The sequence below is a fragment of the Anser anser genome, assembly GCF_964211835.1.
Source record: "Anser anser genome assembly, chromosome: 9".
In the NCBI taxonomy this organism is placed as follows: Eukaryota; Metazoa; Chordata; class Aves; order Anseriformes; family Anatidae; genus Anser; species Anser anser.
The window spans coordinates 14,530,114-14,546,673 of NC_139729.1; the positions used below are offsets into that span (position 1 = coordinate 14,530,114).

The window sequence follows — 16,560 nt, forward strand, 5'->3', positions numbered from 1 at the left end:
AAACATGATTCCTAGTGGCACTTAAAGGGAAAGGGTAGTTACGGTGACTGCAAAAGGCTTGTGGTACTCTGAAAGACAGCTGCTCACTCTCTAAAGAAAAAAAGATTTTTCTTCTTAAAAGTGACTGCTAGCAATGGAAATGGATTTCTACATTGCCACTCACTTTGAGAAACTTATTTGCTATACGCTAGTCACAAGGCTTGATTCTACCTTATCCCAGAGGGGTAAAATCCAGCTAAAAACAGGGTGGAACCTAGATAGCCTTTCTGAGGAACATTATGCATTAGCAGTGTTGTGATGACTCTATTCATTTAGATTTCTGTGATAAATCCTTCCTAAAAGAGAGCATCAATTTACATAGTCTTGAACAGAAACAGAAATTCAAAGACTAAGTAGTGCCACCTACCTTAGACAAAGAGGAATATTTATGCATCAATCTAACCAAGGTGTTCACTCGGCCATTAAAGAGTTTCACTAGAACTCATAAACCACATTAAAACAAAAGACAAAACACCACCTGATCATTCCCAGACAACAACTCACCTCATCTCTGAGAATGTCACTAATGGAAGAAGCTGTGTTTAAGCTGATCTGGGATTGACTGCTTATCCCACTGTCATCCTTCTGGTATTCGTTGTCCAATGAGTGTACAGAAAGTAAGAGACTACCTCTGGGTTTCAGTGTCTTTGGTCTCTCAGGAGCCTCCAAACTGCTGTCAGCTGCAGAGCTGTTCCCAAGAGAGATCATTGATGTGGCACATATTCTTCCAGGGTATCGGAAGCTCTTGCGTTGAGAAGCAGATCGTGGACTCTGTGGTTTGGGGCTCATGGGCCTACAGGGCATATCTTTACCTTCAGAATTTGAGAGCTGGGGACATGACGGACTTGATTGACTAAATGGTAACTGCATGTCAGTGGGACTAAATGGAGATTTCATCCAGTATTCCTCTAGAGAAGTATTTAAATTGTTGCCCAGGGCATCCTGGTGTTCATCACAGTCTGAACTTTGTGAGCATCTGATGCCCAAGTCATGGGACCGTGTTCGTTTTCTCCACATATCTGCAGGTGAAGAAACATCAACAGGCTCCACAGAGGTGTCAAAAGAGTTGGTGTCTGTTGACGAACCATTAGATGTTTCTGTTTTCAAAAATGTGTGCCCATTGGAACTGTCTTGCTGCTCTACTGATGTTGTTCTCATCAGTTGGCCTCTAGTTGTGTTTACACTCTCCTGCGTTGGTGATAAATTTGCCAGGACAGGCCTTTTTAGTCCATCTGCCTCCTTGCTTTTTAGAAAAGCTTTCCAGGTGCTCTGGCAACGTTTGGCTTTCTCCTTTTCATTTTTCAGTGATACTTTCGAACTTTGCTCAGTGTTTTCTTTTTCTAGAGATTTAGATTCAAATAAGCTTGAGAGTGATTTGTGTGCCAAGGCCAACCTTGCCCTGAACTTCTTGCCCTCTGGATTTTTGTTTCTTTTGTATTCATTTTCAGGGAAGGATTTTCTAAACCCAGGGTATTCCACCGGTTCACTGTCATTGCTTTCAGATGAACCTGAAACTAGTCCATCCGCATATCTGACAGCAGCCAGTGTGAGAGAAGTTGAATTTACATCGGTATCTTCCATCAGTATCCGACCAGAGCCAGAAGCCTTCCTCAGGCTCATTCTATTGAATAATCCTGCAGGCCTCTCATAGAATAAATCATCATCATCAGAGTACTCAGAGGCATAGCTTTCCTTCCTGTGGAAGGCAGAACCAGATGAACAACTTTTGAAAGACTGTAAACTTTCAGTGTCTTCATCTCCTTTCCCAACATCCAATTCTTCTGTCTTTGCCTTGCTGCCAAAGAAGCTACTGCTTCCGTGATTTTCTGCTGTGGCAGGCTTAGTTTTCCTGAAAGATGTCATTTTTGAGAAAACCAAAAACCTGGAAGCTTTCCCGCTATTCCCGTTCTTTGTTGGCTTTTGCACAGCTTTATGGAGACTGCTGTTACTTCCCAGGCCATGGAATGAGTTCTCATCCATATCCTCGCTGTTAGTGCTGCAGGTACTTATATTATCTAGGCCAACCACACAAGCATTGTGGGTTTCTCTCTTCACAGAATAGTTAAAGACATCACACACATCTAGATTCAATGCACTGTTTTTGCTAGAGGTAGCTGTGTTTTCTGCAGGAGAGGCCTCCTTTTCTTCCCTAGGAGAAGGTTCTTCACAAATACCTATTTGTTCCTTTGAACCTTTACAGCCTTCAGCTCCTTCCCTGCCTACTGCTTGTTCAGAGGTGTTGATGCTGGGTCCTTGAAGATCATCATAAGCACCATCTCCCTGACACAGATTGCTTATGCTGCACATTTCCACTGCTACTGCTCTAGTTATATAACCTTCTTCCTTTCTGCCCTGATGTGCTTTGAATTCCTCTTCCTTAGTGACCTGGTCATTTTTTGTTTCAGCCCATGACTTTCTGAACTCTTCTGTCTCTAATGCAAAATCAGTCTTTGTTCTGTGTGCCTCAGACTCAAAGATCTTAATACCACATCTACTATGTGATATTGAGAGCACTTCTTTGCATTTATCTGCTGTATTTTCTGCAGTAAGTACATCATTGCCCAGTGGAACAGTTACACTGCTGAATTCTACCTTCTTACTTGTTACTGTGGAATTACTACAGGTGAGCACTAAGGATGAAACTGTTTTCTCGCTTTGCTCTTGTGAAATTTCTGTTTTTCCTTCAGTCATATCCCCAATAGGGAGTAGCTCTGCACTACCAAGAAAGTTGTGGGTGGCCAAAATTTGTTCTTCACAGCTACAGCACTCACTCAGAACTCTCTCTGGCTCATCATGATCTTTGCTGGAAGTATGAGGAGACACTGAGTCCTTGCTCACTATGCTTCTCAGTGTTCCAGTTACCCTTTCAGTATGAAGGTCATCAGTCAGTGTCTTGGATTGTAGTCCTTTCTGTTCCACAGATATTATAACCAGGGCAGGCTTTAGCTCTGGAAGCTTCATTAAGTGCCTTCCCTGGCTTACATGATCTGATTTGGGAGTCATTTCCACAGCAAAGAAACTGTCCTTGTCCTTTCCTTGATGAATAGGATGTTCATTTGCTACTGGTTCAGACTGACTCCTTAAGGCACCAGTTTTGCAATTTGTATTTTGATGCACTGAAACTTTATGCTCTGCCTCTGTGTTACTGCCACCTGGTAATGCAGTTTCAGGGACTTTCCAACCGAAGTTAAGGTTAGAAGGATTGTCTGCTTGTCTTCCTCCAGCCATGACTTCCATATGTGACAGTTCAGATTCCAGGACATTTTCCTTCAAACTTTTCTTCTGCGTTCTACTAGAGGAAGCATAGTTTACAGAACAATTACAATCTCTGTTTTCCACAACAGCAGGAAAACCTACACGACAAGCTGCTAGGTTTTCAGTGTCAAAATTCCCAAATTCAACATTAGTATCACAAGGGAATTGATCTGCTTCCAGACCTCTTTCAGCATTGTACCGAGTACTTTTTAGAAGTTCTTCAGCATTTATGATCACTGGTTCACAGTCCAGGGAAGATGATGTCTCCTTTTGTTTTGGATTACACTCACATGCATCTGTCTGGGTTGAAGATAAGCTACCAGCACATGTACTTCCTGCTTCTGGGCTAAGGCCACATGCCACTGGTTTAGAGTGCAAATAAAAATCAACACACTGGGGGGAGCCTGCTGGTTGAGAAAGCTGACCCTCATTCAAGTCTATGTCAGTATTAAGAAGGAATTGTTTTATGTCAAATTTGCCCTCTTTTCTTGCCTTTTCAGGGCCAACAGGTACCCTTGCTAAGTTTTTCCAAGCGTATTCAAAATCAAGCCCTTGATGATGTATTCTGGAACATGACCAACTAAATTTGTCTGTTGGATGAATACAGTTCCCAAAATATTCTGCCTTTCTTTGAGCACTGATATTTTCAGGCACACTGTGCCATGTTTTACTTCCTGTAACCTCTGACCTTGTGTGTAGTGACCCACAAGGTGGAGATTTTGATTTGAAGTGGCGCTGGTAGAAGAATGAATGTGATGTCAACATGGTTTCTGTACTTCCATGTTTTATCCTGTTACCTGTAGTTTTCTCACTGTCAGCTGAGTTATTCCTATTGCATTTTATACTGGACATGGAGTCTAGTCCACATCTATAGTCAGATATGTCAGTGTAACTTTCATGGTAAGGTCCATTTGTTTCAAAATGAAGATTAGACAAACTACAGCTTGATGCTGCATCTGACTGGAAGGAAAGTTGCTGTACCTCAGGAAAAATCAAACAACTTCCGGAGTTAGCTTTGAAACAAGCAATGCTTAATACTGCAGGTCGTTCCTCCTGTCTTGTAACAGCAGCTTCTGTAGGTAAGGAATTGGGATAGGACTGCACTTCAGTGCTTTCAAAATCTGTTTTATTCTGCAATTCCACTACAAACTTTCTGTCTGTCTGTGATAAAATGCCCTCTTCACTCACTTGGTTTGCTGTGTTGGAAATACTGCTACTTAATGTTAGATCTTCAACACCCACTTCACCTTCTGACTTTGTAGTTTGTAATTCTTGTTTGCTTGGTGCTACTTTTATTTTGGAAGACGCTTCTAACTGCACCTGCCAGCTAAATTCTGTTCGCCTTGAGCACTTAAGTTCATGGCAGGTTGTTTCTGCCTTTGCTTTAGGAAGACTACAGCACAGATTTGTTTTTTCTGTAAAAAGGCAGTTTGAATCCAAACAAGTTTCTCCAGTTACATCACTGGCAACAGATTCTGTCTCTGATGCACTCTCATAAGGCTCAGTTTTTACATCTGACAAAGATCCACTCTGATGTGACAGGGTCTCAAAATAATCTTCATCTGTGTCTTGGCTGGATCCTCGTATCTCCAACTCTATTGTGCTTGGAGTAGAAGAACTCAGATCATCTTCAAACTCTCCTTCACTGACGTAGTTGACAACTGGCTCTGGGGTCTATGAATAAACAGCAAAGAATTATTTAACAATGATTTATTAGAAAAGGAACTTAAGAACACAATGGATTTAACACACTGATATCTTTAGAAGTTATACTTGACATTTTACTTATTGATGGTCCTGAGGTCTTCATATTTCTTAGTTTTTCTTTCTTACTGCTTCTTAATTAATGTTTTTTCATTTTAATATTTATTTATGCAGAGGCCAAAATTTAACTTTTGGCTTCAACTTTCATAGCCCACTACCAAGACACATTTCACATTCAAATAAGTCAAATGGAAATAATCCCTTGCCAGTAGATCTAAAAGCTCTAATTGATCCATCTTCAATTCTAAGGAGGCAGTTTATGTCATAAAACAGAGAAGTGATCGTCATTGTCCAAATTACACAAATGTAACAAATATATACAGAATGGTTTTGCACTTGGATAACTGGATACTACCCATACCAAAGCTTGAACCAAAGGTGAAAGAAGTCTTTGATGTCATTTTGCAGAAGGCTTATACGAGGAGCACTACATATTTGAGTTATCAGAGTACATCCAAATCAGTGACTGAAAGCAAAAAGATCAAAACCACACTATCAACATTAGGAAACGTCTTTGTTGCATCATTGGATAGTGTCAATCTTCGTCTTTAACCATCAGAAAGAAACCTGGATATATATTTCTCAAATATAAAGCAGAAAATGAAATCACAACAAGATTTCTTGAGGTAAAAATAGTACTTGCTCTCTGTCAGCTTCAGGTACAACTATTGTCAGAAGTTCTCCAGATGTACCAAATTAAAAAAAAAAAAAAAAAAGAAGTAATGAACAGTGAAAGACTTTTCTAAAAACAAACACATCAAACACACACACACACACAAATAAGCAGCAGCCACCAAATTAGAACACAAGGTCCCTTGGCCTCAGTTACATGTCACCTTCATCAGGGTGTTTCATCACAGAGGAGACCTCACATTTATGGGAAGTCAAATTCCAAATCACAGCAAAGGGTATGTCTCAGAATTTACGATTACAGAATCCGAAACATGCAGGGTAAATTGGAAAAGGTAAGTCACTAGAAAAATAGGGTTATTTCCAAGTGGGAGTTGTGGTAAGCCAAGGAAACAGAATAGATTTGAAACAGATAAAAAATTGGAGAGGTAAGGGAGGTCTCTGTCAGCTCTGGAAAAAGAAAAAAAAATGTATTTTTTTTCTCTCTCATCCTATTTTGAACGCTCAAGACATCTCTGATAAGCCTCAGTGAGAAGACTGGTATTTTCTCTTGGCAGAAGAAGGAAAATATTAACTGAATGGAGGAGGGAGGGCAGGATTCAACGCTTCCAAGTCCACACAATTAAACCTGACCAAATTGCAACATAACTGCAGCATGAGTCACGTAACCAATAGAGTAACATGTCCTTTACTTTATGCAGTCAGTGATACACATAATGGAGGTCCTTGAGTAAAGTCAAATCCCACTACCACCAGGACAGATATGACCAGCATTAAGGCAGCACAGACTAGCATTTCACATAATGATTGAACAGCACAAACCATGAGCAGTTGGCTCACACAGCAGTGAGTACAGCAGCAGCTGTTCAGCAGTAATAGCACTGCCTCTCCAACAGTGTGCTGAGCACAAATTTACAGATGGCAATAAACTAAGATAAAAACTGTTCAGGCAAGTAGGAACAAAGTAATGAAGATGCCCAACTGTCCCCAAGGATAATTATGAATTACATTTTTTAAAAAAATAGGGCATAGATCTCTTACAGTCTACCTATCATTCCAAACACAGCAATGTCAGGATATTCAGACTGTGACCATCACCATCCCCTCCAAATTCATTTTTTCTTTATGTGTATTACACAAAATTACGCAATTAAAGCAGAGGTTCCACAACTGCCTCTAAACCTTGTGGGAAATGAGGAAATGTTCTAGTTTCCTCTGGCTTAGAGGAAGTGGTTCCTATCTAACAACACCTTAGAAAGCCTTTTGCATTTCACAGACAATAGACAAACCAAAGCAATGCTGTCCCTGACTGCATCTCTCTTGCCTGTCTTTCACTGTCTTTGAAAGTGCCAAGAACACAGGGTGAAATTAAAGTTACTGATCTGTCTTAATATATTGGATGCAGCCATATATAATAATGTCAACTTAAAGTCACTTAAAGAAGGATGGAAGTTGTAACCTTCAGGTGTGAAGACCTCTCTCCATAATGTAAGATACCCTCCAAACACACTGGCCTCTAACTAGGGATGGACAATGCTGCTATGTGCCGTTTGCTCCCATGGGAACAGCAGACACAGCCACTGCTGTCTGTGAAAGTTTTTTATATGGTATGAAAGTCATGTATCATTGTTTACCTGGACCAGATTCTGTATTTGCATCATTTGCATCATTTTCTGCAGGATATTCCATCACATTTTTACATATGGAGCCATTCACATTTTTATATATGGAGTCATATATAAGGAGTGCCATCCAGTCATTAAGGGGCCTAATTTTGTGGTCATGGGGCTATCTTGTGAAACACCCTAACTGCTGGAAACAATCACTGCTCTCTTGGGAAAGCAAATGCATCCTTATGCATCACTGGTGTCCTGACTGACTCTGAAACATAATAAAGCTTGGGAAACACTTCTCTGCTAGGACCGTGTGTTTATCTATTGATCTGTTTATGTATTTATCTCTTTGTCTGTTAAGTCTATTGTGAGTAATTTTGCAAAGGGCATGGGACACGGCTTGGTCCTGAAGATTGCAGTGAAAACAGGAGAAAGCTCTAAAGGCAATTGAAATGCTTCTTGCTGAAGTAGAATTTTGGTGAAAAATCCCTAGAAAAGCAGACAGTCTTAGCAAGGAGGTGACATCAAATCTAAAACAGGTGACAGCAGAGCACTATTTATACAATATCTGTCCCAAGAAACTTGTGAAAAGTCATCAGTGTGGTGGTAGAGTATAATAGCATAACTGATTTTGTAGCTTTTAATCAAGGTGCTGATTGGAAGAAGGATTCAGATTTTCCTCTCTTATAAAGACTTCTTTTTACTGGTAGGGTTGAAAAGTACTCACGTTTCATCTGGATACCCTGGCGACCTGTGAGGATATACTAGGTATGTGCAAAGTAAAAACTTCCTATGAATAAGACAAGAAACAGTCATGGTTTTGGAATTTTCATTAACATTTGCAGGACCAGAAGATTTTAATACAGTAAGTGTTCCTCTGATAAAAGTGTATAAAGAAAAAGAGTAGGTGTTTTGTGAGTGAACAGCAGAACCTATCTTCCTATAGTGCATACGTAAAATATTACAGTTTTGGATGTTGTAACTATTTGCAGTGCTGCCAAATTGCAATGAAAAAAAGGACATAAGTTGCATTACAACAAAAATATATTCCTACTAGTGAAGGCAAAAATAAGTTCTGAAGCACATCATATATTTTGCCCGCTTTGGCTGTATACTGTGTGTGAGAGATTTCAATCAGGAAAAAAAATCCTAATTTCTGCCTGCCTCTGCATTAACTTGACAGGAGAATATGAACAGTGAACTGAACAGAGAATCAGAAGAGGAGTTTAGTAAATGAACCGTTGGGCCAAGAAGAACCTCATGAGGTTCAACAAGGGCAAGTGCGGGGTCCTGCACCTGGGGAGGAATAACCCCAGACACCAATACAGGTTGGGGGCTAACCTGCTGCAGAGCAGCTCTGGGGGTCGTGGTAGACAAGTTAACCATGAGCCAGCAGTATGCCCTTGTGCCAAGAAGGCCAATGGGATCGTAGCCTGCATCAGGAGGAGTGTGGACAGCAGGTCAAAAGAGGTGATCCTCCCCCTCTACTCAGCTCTGGTGAGGCCACACCTGGAGCATTGTGTGCAGTTCTGGGCTCTCCGGTACAAGAGGGATGTAGAACTTCTAGAGAGGGTCCAGAGTAGAGCCATGAAGATGATTAAGGGATTAGAGCATCTGTCCTATGAGGAAAGACTAAGCGAGCTGGGCCTGTTTAGCCTACAGAAGAGGAGATTGACAGGGGATCTCATCAATCTCTACAAATACCTGAGGGGACCATGTAAAGAGGATGGGGCCAAACTATTCTCAGTGGTGGCCAGAGATAGGACAAGGGGTAATTGGGTATAAATTGAACCATAGGAAGTTTCATCATAATGTGAGGGAGAACTTCTTTACTGTTCAGGTGACAGAGCACTGGAACAGGCTGCCCAGAGACATTGTAGAGTCTCCTTCTTTGGAGATATTCAAAACCTGCCTGGATGCCATCCTGTGTAACATGCTCTGGGTGACCCTGCTTGAGCAGGGAGGTTGGATAGGATGATCTCCAGAGGTCCCTTCCAACCTCAACCACCCTGTGATTCTGCGTGATTCATAAAGTTACTAAAACCATACATCTCCCTCTTCTGCAAGAGATGTGGGAGCTTGTTATTTCTCCCAAACAATGCACTTACTTTTTGCTGAAAAAGAAAATCTCAAAGCCAGTATTTGTGAGAACTTGCACTACGCTAACAGTGGCACGAGGAAACAACATTCAGATGTCCTCTGTGTAAGCGTCCTGCTCTAGTTTTATTTAGTGCCTCCACTAGAAAGCCTCCAAAAAGCTAAGCAATTCCAAAATCAGTAGGACTATACAAGCAATTGCATAAGGCTCTGGCAGCTACCACTGCTCAAGGTGGTAGTGCCAGATGAAGGCAAGAGGGAGACGGGGTTGCAAGCAAAGGCCACAAAATTGTGCAGAACCAGTGGAGTATCAAAATATTTTAACAGCAGTTGGCAAAAACTCAGTACATTTCCCCTCCTGTCAGCTCGAGTGGCAGCATTCCACTTCTGTTCAGTGAGTGCTTCAACATTACAGCCCAGCAACCTGGCTCCAGACGTAAATCTGGACCCCGCCATGACGTTGTCTCAATGATACTTGGTTAGTAGAGGACTATGTCAGCAAAAAATGCCACAAGCAGGTGGCCTGCTGCACTCCACACAGCTTCTCTGATTTCTTTCAGCAAGCCAGTTCCAACATGAAAACACTGTTGTAACCCAAAGCCAAAACCATTATCTCCCTGCTTTGACATTAACACTTCTACTACCGCATACTGCTTAGCAGAAATCTTGGCCAAAACATGTTGGCTAAGGTGTAGTAGTAGTTTCTACTAACTGCATCATCTGGGTGCCATCTAGAGGCTGCAACAAAGAGCCTGGTCAGACTCAGCTTGCGCAAAGAAATACATACTCCCTTTAATAAATGCAAGCTGCACTCCAGTCCCTTACTGTGCTGCAGGTCAAGCATCTCACCAACAAATCCCTCAGAACTGCTTTAGCTTCAGCCAGAGGGCTGCCCAGCAGATGAAATGATGAGGCAGCAAAGAGGCATAAAGATTTACTGAAGTAAAAGTAGAAGATAATATATAAGAACTGCAGTTTGTGCCAGAAGTACATTTTTATTGATGTAGCAATATCAGACACAACTATTAAGAAAATATTTGTAAATATATTCTCACAAGTACATTCAAAACTGACAGCCTGTTTGCATCAAAAGAAATCCTGGATTTTAGCAAAAGCACTAACTACATAGGTTCACTCTTGAAATGTAAAATAATAAAATATATCAAAAATTAATAATGCAACTGTTCTAAAATATATAAAAAAATCATTTCTTGGTCAATCAAACAATATACTAGGGCAAATAAAATTTGGAACATGAACAGCAAAAAATTCAGACTCACAATTAGCTTCCCTGCACTTCAAAACAATCTACTTTCATTGCGTTGCAATACTCCCTCTGCTGGCTAATGTGAAGGGGAAAACACTGCTTCATTGCACGTCTACCTTCAACACATGGCAGGCCTACATTGCTAGATTTGATTATCTTTCCATGAAACGTGTATTTTTTGCTTGCCTTACAACACCAAGTTAATATTCTACCACCCTCCCTCCATTTCTTTAAACAGAAAAGAGCTCGGAACTGTCTCAGAAGAAAACAAACTAACAAACAAACAAACAAACAAACAAACAAAAAAACCAGAAGTTGCTATGTTCCCATCTACATCTACACCTGCTTTTATCTAAATTTTACCATTCACCTTTCTCTAAGGATAGATGCTCTTGCATGAGGTTTAAGCTCTTTGGTAGAAGCAACATTTAGCTCTGTACAGACCAAAAATCCTGCCCAAAAGTTATGTGAATCCTTCTCCAAAGACAGAGCTCATGCTGAACTCTTGAGCTGTGTGGCTAGACAGCTTTCAAGTACTAACACCCTTCTACTAACGGAAACTTGTATACTCTTAAAAAGGGGATCCTGGCCTCCTGTTCCCTGTTAAATGAACACAGCACAGTTATTTTTACTTCAGGGCATTTAAGAACATGCTTGAACAGTTTGCTGAGTAGGAACTTTAGGATTCTTGGTGAAAAAAATGGAGACTTCTGGTCTAGCAGACCAAGCAGGGGGTGTTGTGCTGGCTTGTATTTCTGTAACTTCTTTTTGTAAACTTGCTGCAACCACTTTTTTTTTTTTGAGAGTACATTTAAATATTTAAACATATTCACTATTTTTTTGAAGCCTTTCTGTTTTCTTGAGTGCCATTGAGAAATTATACAAGGGATGCTGAATTTGAGGAGTAGAAAGACAGCAAATATTTTAAAGACAGGGCAATCTCCTCTGAAGAAGAAAGCTACTGAAAAAGGACTCCATTAAATATATAGTGTGGTCCAAAAAATCCTAAGTGTATGGGTGCAAATGTAGCCACAAGATATCAGATAATGTTTTCTCAATGACCAGCAATTCAGTGCCCAAGCAATGAAATTGGATGTCAAGTGCAAAGTGATGAGATACATGGCTTGTTTATCTTATAAATTAATCTAATCACTCACCCCACTTTCGGAAACTTAGGTTTTCTTTGTTTAATCAAGAAAATCAGTCTGCAGACAGTTATAAATCAGACTGTTAATTAAAACAGCACTTTGATGGAAAGAGCCTTTGTGAAACCTGAGAGACACAAGGCAATGATTGATACAAAGTCCTGCATTTCTTGATCTCCTCGTCTGTCTTGACCTCCTCATGATGGAAACACCATCAGAGATTTCCCACTTCACTCAGCCACTAATTTCCCTCTTGATTACATTGTTTTGCTTTTGAACTAGTATTTCTGCTGTCATGCTACTCCTTTTGATCAGGCCTGTTGCAATATTGTCACACCAAACCCCCTTCTTCTGACATGTTTTGCTGCTGGGTTCCTGTATGCTACAAAGCCCATGACCTAACTGAGTTAAGTGCTTGATAAAAGTGCTGAGTCTATGTCTCACAGTGTTTATAACTAAGATATAGGGAGGGAAATAGGGATAGGGAGGAAGTACTGTCTTCATTTTATAGATTCAGAGTAAATTACTCTCTCAGGACATACCAGGGCATCTGCTCCAGAGTCAGGAATTCAACCATCTTAGCTCATTATTTTTAACTTTTCATTTCTCAGTTGAGTCTAATGCCTCTCTGAGGCTTGAGGCCTTCTCACACAGACTACTACTTAAACAGAGAAGAAAATTTCAAGGGCAACAAGGAAAGAAACATGACTAAAAGGTATGTGTATGTATCAGCCATGTACTCACAGGGCTGACAGAACTAAAATGTGCCTAGCACACTTCACTGGAGGCAATGAAACTACACCTGCTCTAGGCTTTATCTGCAGCTGAAACATGAGATCAGGGGGCATTGCTCCTCCTCAAACTCAAACCGTTTCTATGTCCACATGGCACAGTGAGAGGAGCAAAGCAAGCCTTTGCTGTTAAGTGTTTGCCATGGTTTCAGATGGACTGAAGCTGAGGTGTACTGCATGCTACAGCATGTGGGCACAGGCATTTCAGCTCCTGGGATCAGGAAATGACTCAAGGGCCTTTTTTTGGTGTAGCTGCTCAGTATCCAGCATAATGCCTTACTTCTCCTTTGACCTTGGGTATCTGATTTCACCTCTGTAAAACAATGGTAACACCTCCCTACCTCAGAACTGTATTTGTAAATACAAGCTTAAGTGACTATACACAGGAGAATGAAATCTCCTGATTCATGAGATGAATTGAGGTCACGTAAGCCCTGCCTTATTTTTCAAGATCCACAAGGGTTGTATGATTCTGTATGACCAAAATGCCCCTTTCTCTTGACATCCTGTAAGACCCTGCCCATTCTCAGAAACCTTTTATCACAGTGATGACTTAATTTGATGTCATTTGATTTGACTTTGATAATTTATACTATCTCACTACATGTGTGAATTAGTATAACTATGAACTGAACTTTTGCCACAAGACTCCTGTCTCATTCATGTCAATGGCTTCAAGGGATTTTCTGACATTCCCAACATTACACATGGCTTAAACAATAGAAACAGTAATTATAGTGGCATGGGAAACTTCCGCTTGACAAGGGAGAGGCCTCAGTTGTAGCCCTTCAAAAAAGGCTTGATGTGTATCCTACATCAGCACACGCAGAACAACTGGCAGTAGTCAAAAGAACAAGAATGATCTAGGCTGAATAAACTATTGGCAAAGATTGAAAGAATAGTGGTAATCTAGAGAGATAATACAATGTGAAAACTGTCTTTAACTGCTGCTACAAAGTAGTAACCTCTCCAAATGTATAAAACAAGATGGATAAAACAAGACCTAAGGGACTTGAAGCAGAGTAGCTTTAAGTTAGATAAAAGTTTAAAAACAAAACAAAACAAAAAACAACAGACACCTCCCCCAAAACAACAACAACAAAAAAAAAAGTACGGAACATGAAAAACCAGCGATGGATTGTCTGGGGGCAGCATGGAGTAGCCAACACTTTCTGCCTTTAAGTACAGATTAGATACACATCTGAGAGGAATGACACTGGTAGAGCTGATTTCCAGTGGAAGAATAGATGAGAAGACCTATTTTGGCTCCTCACAGCCCTCTAATTCAATAATTACTAATTTGTAGATGACCATTCTGTTATTTTACTGCAATACACAGGCCCAGGGGAATACACCATTGTAACACTGAAGTGACACAGAAGAGCAGTCATATGCAAAGACTCCTTTAGCAATTCAGACCTACAGTAATCGGGGCTGCCCTGCAACTGTAGGCAACCACGTATTAGTTGCAGAGCTCAGGAATGGCCCAAGAATGTCCACTGAAGAGAGGAGAGGTCTAGAAAGCATGACATGCAAGAAAAGACTGTAAGAACCAGCCCCACTGCTCAGCCTACAAAAGATCTCACACTGCAAAATGGCATGTACCACCCAACCCTTACAACCTTGTTTTTTCAATCATGCCTCAAAACTGCAATATGGCAAAGACAGAAGAAGGGATAGAAATTGTTGTCAGTATCTTAGGTCCTTTAGCACAGCAGAACTCTGTTTTGGCACATCCGCCCTACAATCTGAGTTTTGCCTTTATCTCCTGGGAGAATGGATAGTATGGCGGCTCTCTTCCACCAGCAGAGGGAATTATATCCCTGACTAAGATCACAAATTGTGTGTCTGGGTCTTCAGATGGAGGAACTGCTCCTTGGTCCATCATACCTATTTATTACTAAGGGAGATTCTAGGATCGCAGTTAAATTGTTTATTTTGGCTTCCTTAAACTTTAGGTGCCTTTAGGCACTGTTGGTTTTTGTTGTTGTTGTTGTTGTTGTTGTTTTTAATGGAAAGAATAGAAACTAAATAGAAATGCTGCCCCAGAAAATTGTTGTCCTCATGTACATGTTACTCATTAGCTCAGTGAAAAGGATTTGGTTTTCAGCATTGTAAGGTTAGAGATAGGACTCGAGGAGGTGAGACAAACTACACATCACACCCAATTTCTCAAACTGGGCAACGTGCAGAAAAGAGAGAGGTCTTGCAGAAAAGAATCCAGGGCAGCAGAATTGTGAGCCGAAGGCAGGGCTGGGTGTGGTTCTATCAAGTCTTTCCTTCCTCAACTGTTCCCACGCTCCCCAGCTGCCCTGTATTCCAAGCTGCATGTTGGCAAAAAGCCACTCTATGTGGCAGGGAATACACAGCCATGGGTGACCAAGATCCAATCACTCAATTCATACCACAATCCCTCACCTATACAGCACTAACTTTAACACATAGAAAGATTTGGAAGCTTAGCCATTCAACCACAAAAGTGTTCTGCTTAAGCCAAAATCCAGCTTTCAGCCCTGAAGAATCAGGAATGCAGTAACTCTAGCCTCCTCCCTGATGATTTTGCTTGGCACAGCACTGATTCAGAATCATCACCAGGCCAAAAAAAAAAAAAAACTTGCAAAAGTCATGTCTCATTTGATAGCATCTTAAGATCATTTCCAGAAAAATGGCACACAGACCTCATGAACATCCAAAAAGCTGTAAACTTCAGTTAACAAAACAGATCTCAACTTTGCTCTTAACCACAAAGATCAAGTGACATTTAAAAGGAAACAAAAAGATGCAAATCATACATTTTCAAGTCTTTCAAGATCCCGCTGCCATTGTTCCAGGTCAGAGTACTTCTCAGTACAGTTCATTTCTCTTTAGTCAGCCTTTTCACTTGTTTCAATGCTGAGCATGCAAAGAGCAGCAGACATCTTTAGCCTCAATCATTTTTTCATTACCTGTCAGTAATAGTACTAACAACAGGCATTATTATATTATGGTTGTGTTAGAGGTACAATATTAAATTGTTCAGGCCAGCCTAAACATTTAATTACATTATGGTAGCTTATCACAGATAATTGCCTTGGGGAAGACAGGGCAGCTGCAAGGGGATGCAGCTTGCCTGTTCAGCTCACAGCATGGAATTCAGCAATGACAAAACAAACAGCGCAGTGAGATACTTCTTAAAACCGTGCACAAATCCTATTTCCTCTTGGGTTTTTAAAGAGCGACTACTTCAGCTTGCACCAGTGCAGTGCCCAGTTCCACATAGACTGTGCCTTGGCTTCTTTTATTTTACTGTCACTTCTGCTAACAACTGTCCTCTCCTCAGATCTGTCTCCATCAAGTTTTCTATAGAAGCATTATCACTGTTTCCATTCTTCCCAACCCTGTTATTATATTACATTACACAAATGGCTAGTTCCACGTATCTGCCAGAGATCAAGCAGAGAGTGGTTGTCAGAATCAAAGACCTTGCTGAAATAATGTTTTTTAATGAAAAAGATAGGGAAAAAGAAGGGAGGGAGGGAGGGATGGAGGGAGGGAGGGAGGGAGGGAGGGAGGGAGGAGCTGATCCTCCTGTCTTCTGACACTATATAGAAGAAGCTGAGACTAAAGTAGAGCAGAATACTGTGGATAGATATGTTACAGTGGAACTTATATGACAACCTTATTTCATAGGTATCTCAGTTAGATATGGACTCCAATCTATGATGCTCATTGGCCTGTCCCCTCCCTATGTGTTATTTATTACGCTCTTTCTTTACAGATAGCTGCATAAATATGATGCTTCATCACACAAATATTATATTCTAACTCACACTGGCTATGGAATGATGGTTTCCACAAATCTTAGCTCTTACAGAAATGAATTATTTTCCTACAGGTTATGAATAGCTAAGATTTTTTAAGGCAGTAGACAGCCTTGTCTAGTACAAATTCAAAACTCTGTTACTAGCACTATTTCTCTG

General features: G+C 40.7%; 1 protein-coding gene across 5 annotated transcripts in view; it reads right to left on the reverse strand.

Moving 5' to 3' along the window:
* Window positions 1-16,560, reverse strand: part of ARHGEF4 (Rho guanine nucleotide exchange factor 4) — a 215,060-nt gene that overhangs the window by 112,626 nt on the left and 85,874 nt on the right. For all 5 annotated transcript variants that reach the window (XM_083849078.1, XM_083849082.1, XM_083849084.1 and 2 more), the window contains one exon: window positions 544-4,968. In XM_083849078.1, coding sequence (XP_083705204.1) covers window positions 544-4,968 — 4,425 coding nt within the window. The remainder of the gene's footprint in view (window positions 1-543; window positions 4,969-16,560) is intronic.